We start from the raw sequence: 18,228 nt of genomic DNA, 5'->3' as shown, positions 1-18,228 counted from the left end.
ATCAAAATTATTAGTTGTTTTGGAAAGGTAGATATTTTCAATTATGGTTGAAAGAGGATTGGGGGAACAGAGGGAAAGCTTAAGATTCAGAGGGGAAAGGGAGGAGAAGAGGCAACATTTTTTGGCATTCCTTCAAGTACTACCAGGGATCAAGGGATCAAGCATGGGTTGGCATGTAAAACTATCTCACAGTTTGCTTCATTGCCTCTTTCACACCCCTGACCTCTCCTTACCAATAAATGACTGCATCGGTCTTTTTGGTTCCTCCTGGTCTGGTTTCAGCATCTAGTGGATTATTAATTATTACTATTATTATTATTATTATTATTTATTACAGTGTTTCTTGCTGCCCTAATTTCTCACATTTTATATTCTCCAGTGATTGAATTAAGCATTCCATTCTTTTACTGCTACTAATTATTTTAAAAGGAATCTCATTCACAAGATGGCTTCTTGCAAACTCTTACAATTCTACAGGAAATACAGATCAAGCTGGTCACATAGTTTGCACTTTTCAATGAAATATACAGGGGTAAGAAGAGCTCTTCTACAATGTCAAACCATGCACAACAGGGGAAACTTCAATCATCCTTTTAATTTGCAGTGCAGTAATAGACTAGCTCCCCACAAATTAAAGAGGACAGTTAGACAAAATTAAGAATGCCAATCTTCCCTACAGAACAAAGCAATGAGCAATGATCATAACATAATTAAAAAGATCCTTAGATTTGCTAAAAATAGAAAATACTATAAAAATGCCGAATGAAAAAGAGCAAAAGAGAAAGGCTATAGAAAATATGTGACAGTTTACCTCATGTACTGAAAGATGTTTCAAGGGTATTTTCACTACTGAGTGTTATTTTGAGTGAATACCCTTGTCCTTGGCAAATCAGAATGACTGACACCCATAATTTGCAATTTCCTAAATTTGAAGAGTTTTTTGATTGCTCTGTAATGGTTTTACCTAAGTAATTTTTTTCAAGTTGCAATTTTTGCTGTTTAATTTTGAAATCAATTTGAGATGTCTTGAGCTATATTAATATGCTGTATTATGCCTTCACGCATTTTCCTTTGAAGCACTTACTTTAAAAATGTGTATTTCTAATTATTTTTAAATTATTCTACTTTGCATTACAATTTACAACATTTTGTATTTTTTCAAAGAACTTCAGTTTTAAAGATGTTCTGTGTTTCAAAAGATAGAGAAGAAATGGTGTCAATCTATTTTTATCCTTTGTGAAATTGTCACTAATTTTGCTGGTGCAGAGCTGAACCAAAATAGATATGCTAAATATATAACATCTACTCATAATCACTTTGGGACATATGCACTCATAAAAAGAACAGTCATTATCATCTTACCAATCATACTGGGCCATATCCATTGGTGTAAATCTGGAGTAACTCCAATGGATTCAGTGGAATTACACCAGGTGTATTGAAGTATCTGGCCTGTTTTCATTCATGAGTGTGATCTAGAGGAATAAATATGGAACTGGGCATTTGTGAATGCACAAAATGTATTCTATCTTCCATTTTCTTCCCATGTCCTCATTTTCTATCCCCTAGTCTCAAGGTCCTATGTTACAGGCCCTTAGTCTCAAGATCCCATGTTACATCTACATTCCCCCAGACACAGAACTAGATGAGTATCTCTTCCTAGACTTCAGAGTGATAGCCATGTTAGTCTGTATCAGCAAAACACCCGAGGAGTACTTGTGGCACCTTAGAGACTAACAAATTTATTTGGGCATAAGCTTTTGGGCATAAGCTTTGTTAATAAATTTGTTAGTCTCTAAGGTGCCACAAGTACTCCTCGGTTTTTTTCTTCCTAGACTGTTGATGCTGCTACTTCATTCAGCCAGAAGGGTCACTGCTGAGTGATGTGAAAAACTGCCTCTATCTGGGTATAAGCATCTGGTCCCAAAGCATGCAACAGAAAGATTCCCATTGACTTCAAAGAACTTTGGCTCAAACTCTGTACATGCGGACCTAAAACTGTAGTTAAAATAATGAAAGAGAAAAAAGTCAGTTATTGTGGAGTTTGTTGGTGGCATTAAAAATAATCCAGTAATAGGACTAGAATCAGTGTCCTACTCTGCAGGTGTGCTATATAAAAGCTAGTTGTTATTAATTATTAATTATTTATTATTATTACTACTGTTATTATTATTATTTTGTAATGTGCAGTTCAACACCTCTATGCCACACAGGTCAGGTGAGCCATCTGGTGGGGAGCTGAACACTATGGATTTTAACACATATCCACAACTGGATAAGGATTCAACATGGTGTACAGCTGCTGAGCCGTTGAAAGGGCCAAGAATGACCCTTTTCAGGAAAGGAGTTTTTCACAAAAACCAGTTTATAATGAGTTTGACCATAAAGAGAATATCACTTTTCTGCTTTATGTTCACATCCCTTAGGATAAGGAGAAGATTAAATGGGAAATGGATGTCTCTGGTGCATATCATCACCTGTCAGATGGATAAGTAAATTATGAGTACAAGGAAGGTAAAGCCTGTATCTCTGACTTCTTCAGAGGGCTCCACTCTTGAGGTTGCCAAAGGACCAATGAACAAAGAGAAAACCCAGGGACAAAAATGAAAGAACAAAGAAATAAAAACTCATCGTGTGGAGAGAATTATGAATATAAAACACTCAAATTTATATTCTGAGTAATATTACAGGGCTTTAATTATAAAGAAATTATCTGCTTTTCAAAAAATTAGCTTACAAGACTGATGAGAAAAAATATTAGCTCTTTTTATGACCATTGGATAAGGTCATTAGGATGCGGAAAGGAACAGTTACTTACCCTACAATAACTGTGGCTCTCCGAGATACTGTGATCAGTGCAGATACACTGTAGGTGCTCATACATCTCATGTGTGCAAGACTGACTTTTTTTTAAATAACAGTGTCTGCTATGTCCACACGTACGCCTGTGCTTCCTCGTGCTCCTGTGTGAGGGCATAAAAGGTGGAGTGACCATGACCCAATCCCATTTCCCTTGCAATTCTTTAAAGCCCCTGGTTGCTGAAGATTTGAAAAGTGGGGATTGAGAGCAGGCTGTGGAATCCACACTGACTAACAACATGTGGTTCTTGAGGAACCACAATACTAGGCGGTAAGTAATCATTCTTTCTTCTTCGAGTATGTGTCAGTGTGGGTCCAACTCTAGGCGACTAGCAAGGAGTATTGTCTTGGGATGATGGGAATGAGGAGTTTCAACTGCATCAGTCAAACAGTGATTGAAGTACTGCTCTCTCACACTTGGCATCTGACGTAGCAGCTAACTCCAACGCATAGTGTTTGACAAAGATCACTTGGTTACACCATGTTGACACCTTACTGATTTCTGATACTGGCACTTTCCCAAAGCAGATTGTGGAAGTTGCTTGTGCTGCGGTGGGTGGGTGCGGATGTTCAGTGGGAAGGATATGCCAGCCAGCTGTTAACATAGTGAGATACATTTTGTTATCCATTTGAATATTCTTTGTGAAGAGATGGCTTGACCTTTAAAACACCAGGCTATTGCTAGAAATAGGTGTGGCAATAGTCTGAATGGTTTAGCCATTCCAATATAATAAAGAAAAATCCTGGCTACATGCTAGCGCTAAGTGTGGCTCCAGAAAGTAGACAGGCAGATTGACCAACCAGTTTAAATGAAAATCTGAGACACTTTAGCAGTGAACTTTGAGTGAGGTTATTGCACCAACTTGTCCCTATGAAATGTCACACAGGGGTTCAGCCATTAATACTGATGATCACTCACCTTCCTGGCTTAAGTGACAGTCACTAGTAAGACTATCTATACAGTGAGAAAATGCAGGGAGCATTCTGAAAGAGGTTTGAACAGATGCTGCGTAAACCTCTGGAGGACTAAATTAAGGTCCCATGCAGGAGCAGATTCTCTGACAGGTGGGTAAGATGGTAATAAGACTGTGAGAAATTCGATAATGTGGGCTGAGAAAAGACCAAGCACAACTGTAAAGGCAGATGACAAGCTGAGATCACCATAAGCTGGACTTTAACAGAGCTGAATGACAGGCTGGCCTGTATTAAGTGCAATTAAGTAGTCAAGGATCTTCACGACTGAGACCTGGGCTGGGAGCAGACGATGTTGGGCCGCCATGTCAAGAACGTATTCCATTTAGATGAATACATCCTTCTGGTACCTATATTGCCCTGGTATGTATCAGGATTTTCTGGACCCACAGTGAGCAAAGGTTCAACATAACAATTTTATATGAGTAAAATGTAAAAACACCCCATTTTTTCATGGACTAACTCAGTGCTCCCCAGACAGTAAAATGAGCTTGGAAACACATACCACTGCACTGTTTGATCTCAAATTAGCTGTAAGCACCAGCACTGTAATACAGAATCATTGTATATAGCATGTACCATTAAAAAGCTCACCCCAGTGTACTGAACCAAAACAAATGCAAGTTTCTCTACCATTTCTACGGTTGCTCATTTTAACTCAGTGTTACTCTGAAACTTCCCAATCCTTTAATGTTATGGAAAGTAGAGTCCCTCATAGGGAATGTGGGACAAAGAAGCAAAGGAGGAAGTTCAGAAAAAGCTTTTTGAAAATTAGTAGTTGAATTAGAGACATTTAGCCACTTGCCCAAAGAGGTATCAGGATGGAATCACAATGCCTCAAGGAGAGCTCTGGGAGATCTTGTATAGAATGCCTCCCCAAGCGGAGTTCAGGAGCAATGAACTCTGCACCAAGATCTGGTAAAGGGGCCTAGGGTAATGGCCCCATCCCCTTTGATCTGAAGATCCCTTACCCCAGCTAGTAGAAACAAATCCTCACCCCAGTAAACTTTAAAAACATATAATTGACCAAATACTCATTCAACTCTTATGTACTTCTATGCATTTGCTCTCCCATCATTACTGTATAAATATACATTTCCCTCTTTATTACCAGCCTCCTCTTCTCACTCTATTCATTCAGTCATGCCAGAGTTCAGTGTTGGTTATATCCATTGGCTTATTTCAGCAAACATTTACTTCCAGGAGTCACCTTACTCCTGAACATTGTCCTGCTGAAGACAAAAGGACACTGTCTTCAGTGTGACTGCCACCAGGGAGCAATCATACACCTCAGAGTAACTATGTACATGACTGGACCAAACAAATGTAGAACAAAATTAAGTGAGCAATAACAAAGACTATGTTGTAAAGAACACCCCGAAGGTGACAGAGCTTAAGGTCATACGTGCAATCTTTATTTTGTCTTTTCTTGACTTTTGAATGTGAAGCTTACAATTTCAGTCCTCTCAGAGTAGTTTTTTGGATGAAGTAATAGCTATATATAACCACAGCTCTTTTACGGTAGTTATGCTTTCAAAAGGTCTGGCCAAACAAGAATAACTGGAAGGGATTGTGTTCCTGTAAACACTGGTTTGTGGCATTGCTATATAAATCAGTCAGGAGAATCAGGTTGATTAGAGAAAGAACAACTTTTTACAGTTATTTTCAGCGACGATGGAAAAAGGTCTACCAAAAATATATCCCAGTTCTGCAGGGTGGGGGTGGAGTTTGAGTACGTGTGGGAGTATATTTGGTTTGATGGTTTTGTTTTTATAAAATTCCACTGGCAGCACTTAACAAGTTTCTTCCATTTTGAGAGAAACTACTGGCTCAAGTGGTACTCTCCACTCTCTCTCAAAGCAGCAGAAACTTTTAAAGTATTACCACACTCAAACTTTTAGTAAAGATGGATTCTGCCTTTACGGCATTCCAGCTAGAGGTAAGTAAATGTACCGTTAGCGGTAAAGTATGACTTTCAGTACTGTGATTGAAAGCACTTTCCATCCTAACACATACCACTGGTTCTATATAAAGATATATCCTTGATTTGGAAAATAATTGGAAAGCTTTCAAATGCTAGCATACAGGTTTAAAAAAAGCTGTTTAAAAAGCCGGTGCTCCGCAAACCAGCTGAGCGGCGGGGAACCAGCTGAGCAGCGGGGAACAGCAGAGCAGCAAACAGCAGGAGTTTGCCTGGGAGTTCGCCTGGGGTGAGCCCACTGAGACTTGCACCCTGACGGCTTCTCTGAGTAATTACTGCATCTCCTGAGGAAGCTCGTAGTAGGAAGGTAATATGGATGGGGAGTGTTCAGCTGTTGTGACCTGCACTGGATGTGCCATGTTTGTCTTTCTTCCACAGGACAGAAGCGACTTTGTGTGTACAAAGTGCAAGCTGGTCTCCATATTGGAAGAGAAGGTTCAAGGTCTGGAGCAACAGGTATCGACCCTGTGTTGCATAAGAGAATCTGAAGACTTCCTGGACAGACGTCAGGATATGCTTCTATGGGCACAAGGTTCTGAAGATTCAGAGCAGGCTGCGCAGCGGGGACAGGAGGATGGTGAAGAAATTTGGCAACATGTGACCTCCAGAAGAAGAAGGGGGAACGTCCATGTACCAGCAATGCAGATGCAGGTAAGTAACCGTTTTCATGTTCTCTCACAGGTACCATTGCGGGGAGTGGCCCAGATGATACGTCTGGGGGAAGGGAGCAGAAGGAGACTACGCCAGTTGAAAGGCATGAGATGCACTGTCCTAAGGTTGGGGGTTCCACGCCCACCACTCCCAAGAGAAGGAGGTTGGTGGTGGTGGTCGGGGACTCTCTCCTCAGGGGGACTGAGTCATCTGTCTGCCGCCCTGACCGGGAAAACAGAGAAGTCTGCTGCTTGCCAGGGGGTAAGATTCGCTATGTGACGGAGAATCTGCCAAGACTCATCAAGCCCTCGGACCGCTACCCCTTCCTGCTTTTCCACGTGGGCACCAATGATGCTGCCAAGAATGACCTTGAGCGGATCACTGCAGACTATGTGGCTCTGGGAAGGAGGATAAAGGAGTATGAGGCGCAAGTGGTGTTCTCGTCCATCCTCCCCGTGAAAGGAAAAGGCCGGGGTAGGGATCATCAGATCGTGGAAGTCAATGAATGGCTACGCAGGTGGTGTCGGAGAGAAGGCTTTGGATTCTTTGACCATGGGATGGTGTTCCAAGAAGGAGGAGTACTAGGCAGAGACGGGCTCCACCTAACGAAGAGAGGGAAGAGCATCTTCGCAAGCAGGCTGGCTAACCTAGTGAGGAGGGCTTTAAACTAGGTTCACCGGGGGAAGGAGACCAAAGCCCTGAGGTAGGTGGGGAAGCGGGATACCGGGAGGAAGCACGAGCAGGAGCGTGTGAGAGGGGAGGGCTCCTGCCTCATACTGAGAATGAGGGGCGATCAGCGGGTTATCTCAAGTGCCTATATACAAATGCACAAAGCCTGGGAAACAAGCAGAGAGAACTGGAGGTCCTGGCAAAGTCAGGGAATTATGATGTGATTGGAATAACAGAGACTTGGTGGGATAACTCACATGACTGGAGTACTGTCATGGATGGGTATAAACTGTTCAGGAAGGACAGGGAGGCCAGAAAAGGTGGGGGAGTTGCACTATATGTAAGGGAGCAGTATGACTGCTCAGAGCTCAAGTATGAAACTGCAGAAAAACCTGAGAGTCTCTGGATTAAGTTTAGAAGCGTGAGCAACAAAGATGATGTCATGGTGGGAGTCTGCTATAGACCATCGGACCAGGGGGATGAGGTGGACGAGGCTTTCTTCCGGCAATTCGCAGAAGCTACTAGATCGCACGCCCTGGTTCTCATGGGCGACTTCAATCATCCTGATATCTGTGGGGAGAGCAATACAGTGGTGCACAGACAATCCAGGAAGTTTTTGGAAAATGTAGGGGACAATTTCCTGGTGAAAGTGCTGGAGGAACCAACTAGGGGCGGAGCTCTTCTTGACGTGCTGCTCACAAACCGGGAAGAATTAGTAGGGGAAGCAAAAGTGGATGGGAACCTGGGAGGCAGTGACCATGAGATGGTCGATTTCAGGATCCTGACACAAGGAAGAAAGGAAAGCAGCAGAATACGGACCCTGGACTTCAGAAAAGCAGACTTTGACTCCCTCCGGGAACTGATGGGCAGGATCCCCTGGGAGAATAACATGAGGGGGAAAGGAGTCCAGGAGAGCTGGCTGTATTTTAAAGAATCCTTATTGTGGTCACAGGGACAAACCATCTCGATGTGTAGAAAGAACAGTAAATATGGCAGGCGACCAGCTTGGCTTAACAGTGAAATCGTTGCTGATCTTAAACACAAAAAAGAGGCTTACAAGAAGTGGAAGACTGGACAAATGACCAGGGATGAGTATAAAAATATTGCTTGGGCATGTAGGAATGAAATCAGGAAGGCTAAATCACACCTGGAGTTGCAGCTAGCAAGAGATGTTAAGAGTAACAAGAAGGGTTTCTTCAGGTATGTTGGCAACAAGAAGAAAGCCAAGGAAAGTGTGGGCCCCTTACTGAATGAGGGAGGCAACCTAGTGACAGAGGATGTGGAAAAAGCTAATGTACTCAATGCTTTTTTTGCCTCTGTCTTCACGAACAAGGTCAGCTCCCAGACTACTGCACTGGGCAGCACAGCACGGGGAGGAGATGGCCAGCCCTCTGTGAGGAAAGAAGTGGTTCGGGACTATTTAGAAAAGCTGGACGTGCACAAGTCCATGGGGCCGGATGCGTTGCATCCGAGAGTGCTAAAGGAACTGGCGGATGTGATTGCAGAGCCATTGGCCATTATCTTTGAAAACTCATGGTGATTGGGGGAAGTCCCGGAAGACTGGAAAAAGGCTAATGTAGTGCCAATCTTTAAAAAAGGGAAGAAGGAGGATCCTGGGAACTACAGGCCAGTCAGCCTCCCATCAGTCCCGGGAAAATCACGGAGCATGTCCTCAAGGAATCAACTCTGAAGCACTTAGACGAGAGGAAAGTGATCAGGAACAGTCAGCATGGATTCACCAAGGGAAAGTCATGCCTGACTAATCTAATTGCCTTCTATGATGAGATAACTGGTTCTGTGGATGAAGGGAAAGCAGTGGACGTGTTATTCCTTGACTTTAGCAAAGCCTTTGACACGGTCTCCCACAGTATTCTTGTCAGCAAGTGAAAGAAGTATGGGCTGGATGGATGCACTACAAGGTGGGTAGAAAGTTAGCTAGATTGTCGGCCTCAACGGGTAGTGATCAATGGCTCCATGTCTAATTGGCAGCCGGTATCTAGCGGAGTGCCCCAAGGGTCAGTCCTGCGGCTGGTTTTGTTCAATATCTTCATTAATGATCCGGAGGATGGTGTGGATTGCACCCTCAGCAAGTTTATGGATGACACTAAACTGGGAGGAGTGGTAGATATGCTGGAGGGTAGGGATAGGATACAGAGGGACCTAGACAAATTGGAGGTTTGGGCCAAAAGAAATCTGATGAGGTTCAACAAGGACAAGTGCAGAGTCCTGCACTTAGGACGGAAGAATCCAATGCACCGCTACAGACTAGGGACCGAATGGCTAGGCAGCAGTTCTGCAGAGAAGGACCTAGGGGTGACAGTGGACGAGAAGCTGGATATGAGTCAACAGTGTGCCCTTGTTGCCAAGAAGGCCAATGGCATTTTGGGATGTATAAGTAGGGGCATTGCCAGCAGATCGAGGGACGTGATCATTCCCCTCTATTCGACATTGGTGAGACCTCATCTGCAGAACTGTGTCCAGTTTTGGGCCCCACACTACAAGAAGGATGTGGAGAAATTGGAGAGAGTCCAGCGAAGGGCAACAAAAATGATTTGGGGTCTGGAACACATGATGAGGAGAGGCTGAGGGAACTGGGATTGTTTAGTCTATGGAAGAGAAGAATGAGGGGGGATTTGATAGCTGCTTTTAACTACCTGAAAGGTGGATCCAAAGAGGATGGATCTAGACTGTTCTCAGTGATAGCAGATGACAGGACAAGGAGTAATGGTCTCAAGATGTAGTGGGGGAGATTTAGGTTGGATATTAGGAAAAACTTTTTCACTAGGAGGGTGGTGAAACACTGGAATGCGTTACCTAGGGAGGTGGTGGAATCCCCTTCCTTAGAAGTTTTTAAGGTCAGGCTTGACAAAGCCCTGGCTGGGATGCTTTAGTTGGGGATTGGTCCTGCTCTGGGCAGGGGGTTGGACTAGATGACCTCCAGAGGTCCCTTCCAACTCTGATATTCTATGATTCTATGATTAGGGCCAGATCATCTCCCACCTAAACCTATGGAGGAGGGCTCAGGGAAGGGAGATCTTTCATCTACCAGGAAAAAGCATAATGAAATCCAACGGCTGGAGGCTTAGCCTAGACAAATTCACAATAGAAATAAGGGGCACATTTTTAACAGGGAGAATAATTAATGATGGGAGCTACTTACCAACAGATGTGGTAGTTTATCCATCATTTGTAGTCTAAGTCAAGACAGGATAACTTTCTAAAAGCGCAAACAGAAATCACAGGCCTGATGCAGAAATTACTGAGGCTGTGGCTACAGTACAGAGCTTACAGTGGCGCAGCTGTAGCGCTGCTAATGCAGACACTCTGATGGGAGAGAGCTCTCCCATCCACTGATTACTCCAGTCCCCCCAGCATGCAGCAGTAGCTATGTTGGTGGGAGAAATTCTTCCACTGACATACTGCTGTCCACTCGGGGGCTTAGGCTGGCGTAACTTACGTTGCTCAGGGGGTGGCTTATTCACACCCCTGAGCAATGTAAGTTACACCGTAGTAACTGGTAGCATGTACATAGCCTAAGTTAGGTTCTTTGCCCTGAGTTATGCAGGAGGTCAGACTACACGATCACAGTGGTCCCTCCTGGCCTTAAAATCTGTTACTCTGTGAATTATTCCAGTAGATCTCAGATCTTGCCTCCAAATTTGGCAGATCCTGAGGGATGTGCAGAGGTCTCAGGGGCTTCACACTTGTGCCTCCGATCCCCTTCATCCTTGCTGATGGCTGCCTCCATGGTTCCCAGAGGGATGGTTCTGTATCATCTCTTCTGAAGAAGCTCTTTAGAGCTTGAGGGGCCGACTATGTCCCCCTAGTGCTCCCTCCCTTGGTAGACCCCAAACTCATGGACCTGTGCAAGATCCAGAGGAGATTGGTAGGGGGTGCTGCAGAGGTGACTGAGCCCCACTTCTGATGGGACAGGGAGAGCCAATATTAGGGAAGCAATTTAGTTTTGCTACTGGTGTCAGTTATGGTACAACAAGGGGTTTTAATTTTCTATTCAGAAGAAAAGTAAGACAACTGAAAAGTAATTGCTTACAGCATTTTGCAAATGTTTAATATTTGCTGTGGAACACAGGAATTGCTAAAACAGCTCACTGCAGGTCCCATATTCTTGTAGTCAAATTACAAATATAATTTCCACACTACTGATAGAGATTATCTTGCTTCTCTGACTTGAAATACAAAGAGATGCTAGGAAAAATGAAAATGTCTGAAGCTGCCTGATTTATTGCTAGTAAGGACTTACCAGGCTTTCATTGCTTCCTGAATGTAGATGAATGGTATGTGGTTTACCCTTTCCAACCCACCCATTCTAAAGAAATTCATGATTTTTTCTAACCACTAGCCTCATGTAAAGGCTCTTTTTACTCTGACCCTGTTAATTTCCTCTTCTGATGTTTTCCTTTCTCACTAAAATCATGCTTTGATCTCAGTAGGCACAATAAGTATTGATCCCAGGAAGAAAGTCTCCACCAGTGAGCCAATGTCTACCCTTCAATTTAATGTTCATTGTGCTGTCACACCAATCCAGGTTCTGGTTTAATGGCTATAAAGAGAGATGCATCTAAGAGGAGAGACCAGTAATGCTTAGCTATAAAGAGAGATTCACGTGGGTGATCATACAAGTATTCTTTCTTGACAAGTCAGGGGAAGGTAGAAAGGGAAAGAGATATTTTCCTTATTGATTAATGGAAGCAAGTAAGCAAGAAAAATAGATTAGCTTGCAAAAATGCATTGAAATACTTTTGGAAGCAAGAAACAAACAAGAAAATCAGGATCCCCAACATACAAACCTGCAGTATCTTCCCTACAACTATTCAATAGGGTCTATCAGATTCCTTTGCTAAGTGCCCAGTTGCCCAAGCCATAAGTCCCATTGACACAATAGACATTAATTATTTTGGAGATTCTGTGCCAAAGGTGCTACAGTGAGCCCACATACCGAACCAGAATTCTTTTGCACATTTTATGGGAAACAAATTCAGTATATATACAATAATGAATTTTCCCCTCAAAATACTTGCCAAATCTCTACTTTCTCAATGTGAAATAATGGCCAGCTCTAAGCTGCAGGAGCTAAAAGTTTTTGCACTAATTATTTTTAAATTGTGAACTTTTAACTGTTTTGTTTTGGGTTGTTTTTTTCTTTGTCTGACTCCTTTGTGCGATACCTTTATAGAGGGAAAACTCAGCATACCCAGGCTGGTCAAACTTAAACAAGGGACTTGTCCTGCATACAGTAGTCTCAGCATCAGGGAACACAATAGTGAGCTTTACATGACCTTTGCACTCTGCCCTGTGTGCAGTTCAGCTGGACTCAGGATCTGCCCCACTCTATTGACAAGGAACCAGTTTCCTGGCAACAATAATCACATGCAGTCACAGAACCACCTCCTCTTATTATCTGTTTTTATTAATGGACATACTAGTATATTACTTTAGGGAACATTTTCAGCATATAATGAGACACTTATAATGAAAATGTGAGCATTAGGGTTTTCATATTATTGAAAGCCAATAGACGGAACTCTTATCAACGGAAGTATCATATCCGACAGGCTCATAATGAGATGAAATGTATTATTAATCCCATGGCATGGACTGAATGCTGAAAAGTCTTTAGAACAACCATTCACTGACCGTTCAGAATTACTGGCAGTTCAGTATATTGCTGCTTATAAATGTTCCCACATTTTGGGCACTATAGTCCCAATTCATCAGAACACTTAAGCGTGTGCTTAACTAATGAATTCAATGTGACTTAAGCATATGCTTAATTGCTTTGCTGAACTGAGGTTTCTAGCTAGTGATACATTTACAGAGAAAACACTAGGAAGTCTTTTCCCATATGTACCTGTACTTAACTGTCATTAATGTTATCTGTGCATCTGGAAGGAAGAAAGGGGGTCCAATTATGCATGCTTGGCTCCAGTGGGATTGAAAGGTCTACAGCAACTCCCTGGAGATGCTCAGAACCTTGCAAGCTTGGAGCATTAGATGTACTGCAAAGTATTCAGAAAAATCTATCATTCGGATCTAGTTTGTGTTGTGGTGAGAGAGAGAGAGAGAGAGGACAGCTAATGCTATAATCATTGACTGAGCCTCATAAGCTATGAGCAAAAAATAAAAAAATGACAGAGACATGCATCTTGGAAACGACATGATCTATTAGAGGAATCAAATGTTAAATAGTTTCTTGTCCCGAGCACAGTCAGTTCTTTTAAAAGTACATAGTGAGATCATCTCTGCACTTAAACAAATTGAATGGGATTAAACCTCGATGGTCCTTTAAGGAAGAAGTTAGTTTTTATCCCAGCAGAGCAGATGGGAATTCATTTTTCTTTTAGAATTTATTTTTGCCAGAGGCTTCTATTGCCCATGATTTACTGGGTGTAGGCAATGTTCTTCCATTCATCCCAGGACTGTTGATATTTTCGTGGTCTCCTTTGCTGCTGTGGATTATTACCATACATTGAAGACCTGATCCTGAAAGGTGCTGAGCACTCTTAATGCCAACTGAAGGCAAAGGCATTCAGACCGTCACAGGCATAGTGCCCTAGCTGTTATACAGTCATGTAACCATGATGCTTGTCATAGGAAAAAAAACTAATTTATTTTTGCAACACGACAACATGAAAACAGGAGCTGCCAAAATAATTTCCATGTTCACGTCCCACAAAGTCTGATATTGGATTATATTAATTGTTTTTTTATTAACACTGATGTACTGTAGTATAGTATTTCCTAACAGAAACTGAATAGAAAACACAAGAATTTCATAGTCTTTATTTAAAAAAGAAAATTTTTTAACTATACCTGTTGAGCAGTCTGAACCTGTCCACTTAGGCTCACAGCTACAGATGCCAGTATCCACAAGGAAAGTCCCATGGCCTGAGCATTGCTCTTGACATACAGGAAGAGATGTCTCACAGTTTACTCCTCCCCAGCCTGCAGAGCAGTGACATTCCCCTTGAACACAGACACCACGGCCAGAGCACATAGGATCTAAACAATCCTCTGGAGAAAAATAAATACAATATTTAGTGAATACCACTGACACTTTTACATTGATTTTCTAATATACAACATAAATGGTTGTTTTAAATAGGCAATAAAATGGCTCTTGTGCAAACATTTTGTTCAAGCAGAGCAATATTAACAGATAAAAAGGAAACAAAACTATACTAAAGTGCTATAAAGGGCCCAATCCTGGAACCCTTACTCACATTAGTATTTTAAAGTACTCACTTTAGTAGTCTTTACTCAGGCTCATTAGACTTGAATATACAGGAAATTAAGAAATTAAGGTTACCACTTCACTTTTATTTAACTCAATTAATTACATTTATAGTTTAAACTACTCTATGTATGTTACGCAAGATGATGAACAACAGTGAATCTTTTATGATATTCAGGCACAACAGTGTGTGCATATAACCAACTGACAGCCTTTGTCCACATTTCCTTTAAGTCACAGCCAGAAATATGCATAGACATTTTTTTCACTCTCTAAAATGAGACGCCAATGCAATCTTCATGCAATAATAGAGACCTCCAGAGATCATAATGGCTTCACCTGTCATGTCCATTTTTATATAGACAATTTGTTAGAATGTAGATTATTTTACATTATTATACATCTATCAGGTAATGACCCAGCCCAGCCATACTGGTATTTCAATAATAGACCTGGGCACAGAGTGGGGAGAGATACTACCTAACATTTTTGGAATACTGCTTAGTATTTCTCATTAGGTATGTTTGCACCATATTTTGTTTCCTATTGGAAAAGAAAAGTTTTATTCTTACAAATATCTGTGGAAAGTAAATTTTGGCTTTGGAACCAAGAATCTGTACCTGAAACAATATCACCTGGTCATCCACCAATCTCAAATAATGAATCCTTGACTAAATACTCACTACGAAGAACTCACATGTTCACAAAATATATACACTGGGCAATTACGGATAATGACCAGACTCATACAAATCATAATAACTGATGAACAATTTGCAAACAGACAAAAGGGCTAAATTTGTTCTAAATTTGGACTAAATTGTTCCTTAAATACTGAGCAAGCTCTAGTGAATAATTTTAATTTAGGTGTACTTGTGGCACCTTAGAGACTAACAAATTTATTTGGGCATAAGCTTTCGTGGGCTAAAACCCACTTCATCAGCTGCATGCAGTGGAAAATACAGTAGCTGTTATGAGAGTTTCAAGATTTTGAATAATTTTGTAGCCTTTCTGTACAAATCGATATTGAATAGTGGACATTTTAAGATAATTTCTTTGAAGTATGTGTACTTTTAAAATTCCTTTGCTGAATTTGTATAGCTGGGTTCTCCTGTCCCTATTTGCATTTCCTTGGCAATTTCTCTCTTCCTTGGAAGTTTAGGCATTCCAACTATCTCTGACTTTAAACATTTTTGATGGATGTGCTCCCAGATAAAGTTATAGCTTTTACTTAAGACCATCCAATCAGATGAACTGAGTGTTATCTTCACAACAGATTGGCCTTCTATTGCTGAAATATTTAACACTTGCAGAGTTTTGCATGGACTGTCTACCATCTTTCTGACCTAATTCAATATCAGCGAGGAAGTTAAACTTTTCTATGAGAGCTGTGATGAAACCAATTTGAAGTTTTGTTTCAGGATCTTTTGTTGCGTTCTTCACAACCTCCCAATCTGCACACAGTCCAAGGTAGTTTTCAGAAAGTGAAGCCAGTGCTTCTGCATAAAGTGCAATTTGCTGGGGAGAAGATACAGATCCCTGGTGATACTCTTAACACTTCATATTTAATGTCCTGATATAGAGCATTTCATGCAAATCATGCCACAACAGTGAGTACATAATAAATAATACTACTTAGCTCTTGTATAGTTTCTCACCTGTTTCACTCTGGTTCCTACAATTGCTACTAAGCCTGCCATGTTAGTGGCACCATCATAGCATTTTCTGCAACAGTTGCTGATCCTCAGATTTAGACACAATAATATATCTTTATTATTGGTACGACTACCTCCACCAATATAGGGGCTACATTGTGCAATCCAATGAACTCTTCGTGTACATTCATGTCATGTCATCATTCATACTGCAGCCATAAAACCACTTGCTCTGGGTTGATGTCTGTTGTTTCATCTACATAGTTGCATGCAACTTTCCAGAAAGCTTAAGATTGTAAGAGAATGTAAGATTTCCAGTATCTGATTCTGAATAACTGAACTTGTGAATTTGTTTTGACTCTTTTTCAGCCACTTCGAAACATCAGGATCAAACAAAGCAGTTAAAAAAAGCTCTACCTCTACCCACTTAAAAGTGCAGTTTAGTTTGTTTAGTATGATGGCCTTGCAGTGCAAGTCCTTGGATAAGACAACACTTAGTATTTTCATTCGGCTTTCCTATTTTAATCTTCCCTCTAGAGTACTGAATACATGTATCAACATTCTTTGTGGCCTTTTTAAGAATATCAACTGCTTCATGATAGATATTTTCCTCTCGTATTTGTCTCATGCCTTTTTCCAATTAGAGAATCTGGACTGTGTGAAAGTTTCATCTGTGTACTTAGTCAAAAGTAGTTTGCATCTAAAAGCTGTATACTAGTGGAAACAAAGTATGCTACCACTAGCTTAATAATAATGGAGCCATTGAAAATCATCAATCAGGATGAACAGAAAGAATGGTCTTGTTTCCCAAAGTTATGCCCAGGGAAGGATTTACATTGTGGTTGATGAGGTCTCTCAGAAATGCCAACAGTATCAGGCAACTGACTTTTGGTTTCTGTTCTATATGATGGTAGAAACAGGTGAATGCTACAACCAGCAGAAGTTGATCCACCTGTTATTAGAAGCATAGCTTCTTTCTTTTTATTTCAGCAATGTTAAGTGATTTCATTTTAGCACCTTGAAAATATACACTTTGTTTTTGTATTTCACTCAGTCACTGCTAACTTAAAAAGAATGGCATAAGATTGCCTAATTAAAAAACACGTTAGCCTCTGGCAAATGGTAGCACTTAGATGGCCTCTTGGTTTTATATAGTCAGTGTGTTCTTTGGAGAACAGTCTAGGTGACAGAATGAAGAAACAGCCTACACCTGGATCTATTGATTACACTAAAAAACATCTGCTTTTATATTTTGCTTTGTAACCTTCTGGGTTCCTCTCTTAGCCACAGACTGACAAGGAAAAGACTATAAATTAGATGGCAGTTGGAGGCCGTTTATTTCCTATGCATAATAGGACTGGGGTCAGAGGCAGCTAAAGGACAGCCAAAAAATCAAAGCATGGTTTCACCATGACATTTGGCCTCCCACATCTCTTTGTTAAAAGAGCATTTGATAGTCATGAGGGTTGGGAGGGGGAGGAGGGAAAGAGCCAATCAGGATGCTCTGGGAATCAGCCCCAGGGGAGTGGTAGCTAGCTGAACCTATCTCTGGTTTCCCTAGAGAGGGGATCAGAGCTCCTCCTGCAAAGAAAGAGCAGGAAGATCAAAAGCCTCTGGGGAAGGAGGGTGTAACAGGCTGGCTGGCACATTAAGGCAAGTCAGGCTCAGCCTTTCTTGTGACCAAGCAGTTAGCCCCCAGCTGATGGTGATATGACAACTTAATGATAATTAGTGACATCAGCTGTGAAAGGTTAGGAAAAGACTATACAAACAGAATGGAGAACTCAGTTTGGGAGAGAGAGTGCAGAACTAGGGCCTACAAGGACCAGGGGGATCCCTAGAGGAAGCTGCCAGAGACCCTGGGGAAGCGAAGCAGTGAGGGAAAACCTGCTAAGACAAGAAGCAACAAAGGGAGAATTCTGAAGCAGCAGGTTGGGCTGCTGTGGGGGGAGGCCCTGAGACAGGATCAGTAAAAGTACTTCCGTGGAGCTCGAGACGGTCGAAGACTTATAAGTTCAGCAAAGAATTGAGAAACAAGAGGCCTGAGAACCAAAGAGAGGCTGTGCTGAGCACAGGCTGTGGGAAGCAGCACAAGGTGAGCTTGCATTTTCTTACCAACCCCTGAGCCCAAATGCAGGAGCAGATTAGGCTCTGGGGAAGGAGGCCCTGACGGAGAGCCAGTAAGGATA

General features: G+C 41.7%; 1 protein-coding gene across 9 annotated transcripts in view; it reads right to left on the bottom strand.

Annotated features, from left to right (window-relative positions):
* TENM1 (teneurin transmembrane protein 1) overlaps window positions 1-18,228 on the bottom strand; it is a 517,886-nt gene that overhangs the window by 158,067 nt on the left and 341,591 nt on the right. For all 9 annotated transcript variants that reach the window (XM_037909021.2, XM_043523191.1, XM_043523186.1 and 6 more), the window contains one exon: window positions 13,964-14,164. In XM_037909021.2, the coding sequence (XP_037764949.1) occupies window positions 13,964-14,164 (201 nt within the window). The remainder of the gene's footprint in view (window positions 1-13,963; window positions 14,165-18,228) is intronic.

The sequence above is a fragment of the Chelonia mydas genome, chromosome 9 (assembly GCF_015237465.2).
Source record: "Chelonia mydas isolate rCheMyd1 chromosome 9, rCheMyd1.pri.v2, whole genome shotgun sequence".
Lineage (NCBI taxonomy): Eukaryota > Metazoa > Chordata > Testudines > Cheloniidae > Chelonia > Chelonia mydas.
The sequence above is the reverse complement of the archived record's forward strand: the minus strand, read 5'-3'. Positions and strand labels throughout refer to the sequence as shown.